The sequence below is a fragment of the Arachis hypogaea genome, chromosome 7, assembly GCF_003086295.3.
Source record: "Arachis hypogaea cultivar Tifrunner chromosome 7, arahy.Tifrunner.gnm2.J5K5, whole genome shotgun sequence".
NCBI lineage: Eukaryota > Viridiplantae > Streptophyta > Magnoliopsida > Fabales > Fabaceae > Arachis > Arachis hypogaea.
Genome location: NC_092042.1, coordinates 54,698,697 through 54,703,447, shown reverse-complemented (window position 1 = coordinate 54,703,447; position 4,751 = coordinate 54,698,697). Strand labels below are relative to the sequence as shown.

At 38.3% G+C, this 4,751-nt stretch overlaps 1 protein-coding gene across 1 annotated transcript; it reads left to right on the top strand.

The window, feature by feature from the left end:
* The first annotated feature begins 1,121 nt into the window (after positions 1-1,121).
* Positions 1,122-4,351, top strand: LOC112703117 (probable receptor-like protein kinase At4g39110). Its single transcript, XM_025754436.3, has one exon. The coding sequence runs from the start codon at positions 1,612-1,614 to the stop codon at positions 4,180-4,182; it is 2,571 nt and encodes an 856-aa protein (XP_025610221.1). The 5' UTR covers positions 1,122-1,611; the 3' UTR covers positions 4,183-4,351.
* Positions 4,352-4,751: the final 400 nt, after the last annotated feature.

Here is a 4,751-nt window from a genome sequence, read left to right as displayed (position 1 = left end):
TTTTTTTTTTTTTTTTCAAATTAAAAGCAAAGAGACTGTTGTGATGTGTAGGAATTTGAAGTTTGCCAGAGGAACGAGGAATTTTATAATTTTATAAAGTTCGCCGGTTACGGCAAACTTGCCCCCACAAAAAAATGTTTGATTCCGGGATATAATCCCAGAATAATTTTTTTTTGTTAAAATAAAGTTTTTTTTTTAATTTTATATCAAAAAAATTCCGTCACTAATAATATGATCATGTTAGAATTAGAAGGAAAATCACTTTGCACTTGCTAGCTATAGCATAAATGTGACAAATCAGAATTACTAAACAACTGAAGAATCAATTTGCTAAGGCTTGTACATGGTATTGAACCTAGTAATGTGGCAAATGTCGTATTTTAAAATGGCTTGAGTGGTATCACCAAAATATTGTGCTTACTGCATTCATTGTCAAGAGGCCTCAGAGCATCTCTAATGATCTGACCAGCACACTGAAGGGAATTCAGATCATCCTCAGTTTTTAAGGATTCGTTCTTTGCAACCCGTAAATTCTCTCTAACTGAGTACAATTACAAAATTAGAACCAAATTCACCAAAGCACTACATTAGCAGGGTATAAAATAGCATTTATAATTACAACTAGCTCCCACAAACAAACAAAATGCAAAACTTTAATTTCAGCAAAGGGAAACATGATATAAAAAAAAAAAAAAATAGAAGACAAGACAAGGAAATTTAAAAAAAGCAAAGAAAGCATTAATTATAAATTGAAAAAAAGATTTGATGAAATCAGGAGACAGGAGCTGAAAGAGGAGTATGATTGGTGGAGTAAAGAACAGGAAGATTTACGGTATGGTGTGGACCTTCTCGGATGCTGGAGTCAAGCTCCTTATGCAGGAGGAGCTTCCTGTGATAATCCGCTGTCAACATGGCAGCGTACGGATTCCTCAGTCTCTTAGAGGGAAAGTCATCACTGTTTCTGTTCATCTTCGTCCATGGAATCATGTTCGAGGAGCTGAAGTTGCCGCCTAAGCAGAAAAGCTACATTTACCAAAACAATATTAAAAATAAAAAAGAAATATTAATTGAAATATTAATCTTGTTAGTTGTTTTATGCATCATGCTCGCTTATATTTAGATAATTAAGTTTTATGGATTGAAAGTAATTTTTTACATTGTTCATAAGTGATAACATGCTAACATTGGAGTGTGTAAATATTTTCTTTCCTTTCAACCAAGTTTCAGCCTTGACTTGAAGAGTTACATATAGCATCCACTACTTGAAAAGCATCCAAGCTCTAAAGGACCAAAATCACCATTTATCCGCGGCAACAATCTGAATTCCAAATCAAACGCAAGGTCATGAGATGTTTGACCTATTCCAATCAAATCCTCCCAACCATTTTGGATCCCTACTTTCTCGATTGGTAGATGCTAAATAAAGCCAAAGAAAGAATTTCTCAAAGCACAAAAATTACTACTCACGTTCTTTGTCTAATTATTATGTCACACAACACACCACTTTTCCTTTTCAGGCTTCCGCTTATTCTAATTCTAAACCAAAATACAGACTAACAAAAGGTTTAGAAATAATAATGTAGCATTCTCTTGTCTTGAATTTGATCTTCAATGCCTACCCTCCTTATTATCATTGTGGTGTTAATCTCTAACTCATGCGCAACATCTGCTTTAAACAACTTCACTCCAAAAGATAATTTCCTGATAGATTGCGGTGCTGAAAAAGTAGCAACCCTCCCTGATGGAAGAAGATTCAAATCAGAATCTGAATCAAGCTCCTTCTTGCAAGCCACTGATGACACCAAAGTCTCATCCAACGAACCAATTCCCAAACTACCCTCCCCAATCTACTCAAACGCCAGGATCTTCATTCATCAGGCTACATATTCATTCCCTCTGAGCCATCCTGGTTTTCATTGGCTTCGCCTTCATTTCTACCCAATCGAGAACACTATCTTTGAACTTCACAAGGCTACCTTCTCTGTGAACACAGATAAGTATGTTTTGCTTCATAGCTTCAACGTCAACAATGACACCACCATTGTCAAGGAGTTCCTCATCAATGCCACAGAGCCTCACTTGTCCATATTCTTCATTCCAACCAAGGACTCCGCAGCATTTATCAATGCCATTGAGCTTGTTTCAGCTCCTGATAACCTCATATTCGACACCGCCACATCGCTTTTTCCCGTTGGAGACTTTTCGGGCTTGAGCAACTACGCTTTCCAAACGGCTCATCGCATCAACAATGGTGGTCCTTTAATAACTTCATCAAATGACACACTGGGAAGAACATGGGTATCTGATTCTGATGCACCTTACCTCACAAACAAGAATTCGGCAAAGAGTGTTTCTGTGGCTACCACTGCCATTAAGTTCCCTTCCAATACACCAACCATTTCTCCTCTCATCGCACCGCAAACAGTTTATGCTTCTGCCATGGAGATGGGTGATGCTGGTGTTAACGAGCCTAATTTCAATGTCTCGTGGAAATTTGATGTGGACACCGCTTTTGATTACCTTGTAAGACTGCATTTCTGTGATATCGTGAGCAAAGGGCTAAATGAACTCTATTTTAGTGTATATGTCAATGGAAAAATGGCAGTTCCCAATTTGGATTTGTCAGCTATTACTGGAGCTTTGGCAACACCTTATTACAAAGACATTGTGATTAATGCTTCTTTGATGTCTGAGGGGCTAATGGTTCAGGTTGGTCCTGCAAATGCTGAGGGTGGGAATGGCAATGCAATTATGAATGGAATTGAGGTCTTGAAGATAAGCAATTCCGTGGACAGTTTGGATGGTGAATTTGGTGTTGATGGAAGAAAAGCCGGTGGTTCAAACCGCGGTGCGGTGGCAGCGGTTGGTTTTGCAATGATGTTTGGAGCCTTTGTAGGTCTTGGTGCGATGGTGATGAAGTGGCAAAAGAGACCGCCGGATTGGCAAAAAAGGAATAGTTTCTCTTCATGGTTGCTCCCTTTGCATGCTGGTGACGCAAGCTTCTTAAGTAGCAAGAACTCATTGGGGTCTAACAAGAGCAATTTCTACTCCTTAACCATGGGACTAGGCAGGTTTTTCTCGTTTGCAGAGTTGCAAGATGCTACCAAGAGCTTTGACTCCAATAATATTATAGGTGTCGGAGGATTTGGTAATGTGTATTTAGGTGTGATTGATGAAGGGACTAAAGTTGCTGTTAAGAGAGGGAATCCACAATCAGAACAAGGCATCAACGAATTCCAAACTGAAATTCAAATGCTGTCTAAGCTAAGACACAGACATTTGGTTTCGTTGATTGGATACTGCGATGAAAACAATGAGATGATTCTTGTTTATGAATACATGCCTAATGGACATTTCAGGGAGCATCTTTATGGGAAGAATTTGCCTCCTCTTTCTTGGAAGCAGAGATTAGAGATCTGCATCGGAGCGGCCCGCGGCCTTCACTACCTCCACACAGGCACAACACAAGGTATCATCCACCGTGATGTTAAGACCACCAACATTCTCCTTGATGAGAATTTCACGGCCAAGGTTTCCGATTTCGGCCTCTCCAAAGATGCTCCTATGGGCCAAGGCCATGTTAGCACTGCCGTCAAGGGTAGCTTTGGATATCTTGATCCTGAGTATTTCAGGAGGCAACAATTGACTGAAAAATCCGATGTGTATTCATTTGGGGTGGTGTTGCTTGAGGCGTTATGCGCGAGGGCCGCCATTAATCCTCAGTTGCCTAGAGAACAAGTAAACTTGGCTGATTGGGCAATGCAGTGGAAGAGAAAGGGGATGCTTGAGAAAATTGTGGATCCTCATCTTATTGGTTCTTTGAACGCTGAATCCATGAAGAAATTTGCAGAGGCTGCTGAGAAGTGCTTGGCTGATCATGGTGTTGATAGGCCTACAATGGGCGATGTGTTGTGGAATTTGGAGTATGCATTGCAGCTTCAAGATGCTTTCACGCAAGGAAAGGTTGAAGACCTCAGCAACTCCTCTGCTTCTGTTCCTACCCCTCCTACTCTACCTAATCATAGTTCCATTTCCAACCCCGCCTCGGTTGATGATAATAATGCCGCTAGTGAACTTCCTCATCAAGAAGTAAATAACAATAATGGATCAACCCAAGTACCGGCTACTGAAGATTATTCTGGGACAATGTTTTCCCAAGTTAACAATCTTAGTGGTAGATGATCGAATTTCGATCCTGTTCACACCAACTGTTGTCTTAGTTGCATAGTATATAGCAGATACTTTGTAGTATGTCAAACTATATGTTCCTTTTCTTCTAGAAACTCTTCCTCTCCAGGGATCATTTAATTTGTATTCTCTTTAGTCGAAGCAATTAAGATACGGTGGGCGCTCACATGAACATGTATTCACTGCTTGTAAGTAGTTTATGTGCCTTCAATGCAGTCTTGCAGTTAGTAATTGAATTGTAAATTAAAAATTCTTTTAGGTTTTATTTTGTTTTTTTAAGAAATGTAAATCATATTTTTTTCACGTATTAGTGCATCTTCTCTTCTAGATAAAAGCACGTATTGATTTTGTATATACTTTTTTTCTAAAAGAATAATACAGAGGCTCATTCTAATAAAATTATATTAGCTAGAGTGATTATAATAATTACGATGTGTCAAAAAGTATTGTTAAAATTAAAATAATATTTTTTTATTGTTAAATGACGTTTTTAAAAAGTGTTATTTAAAAAATATCACTAAAATAAAAAATATGACTTTAATTTTAACAATAATTATATAATC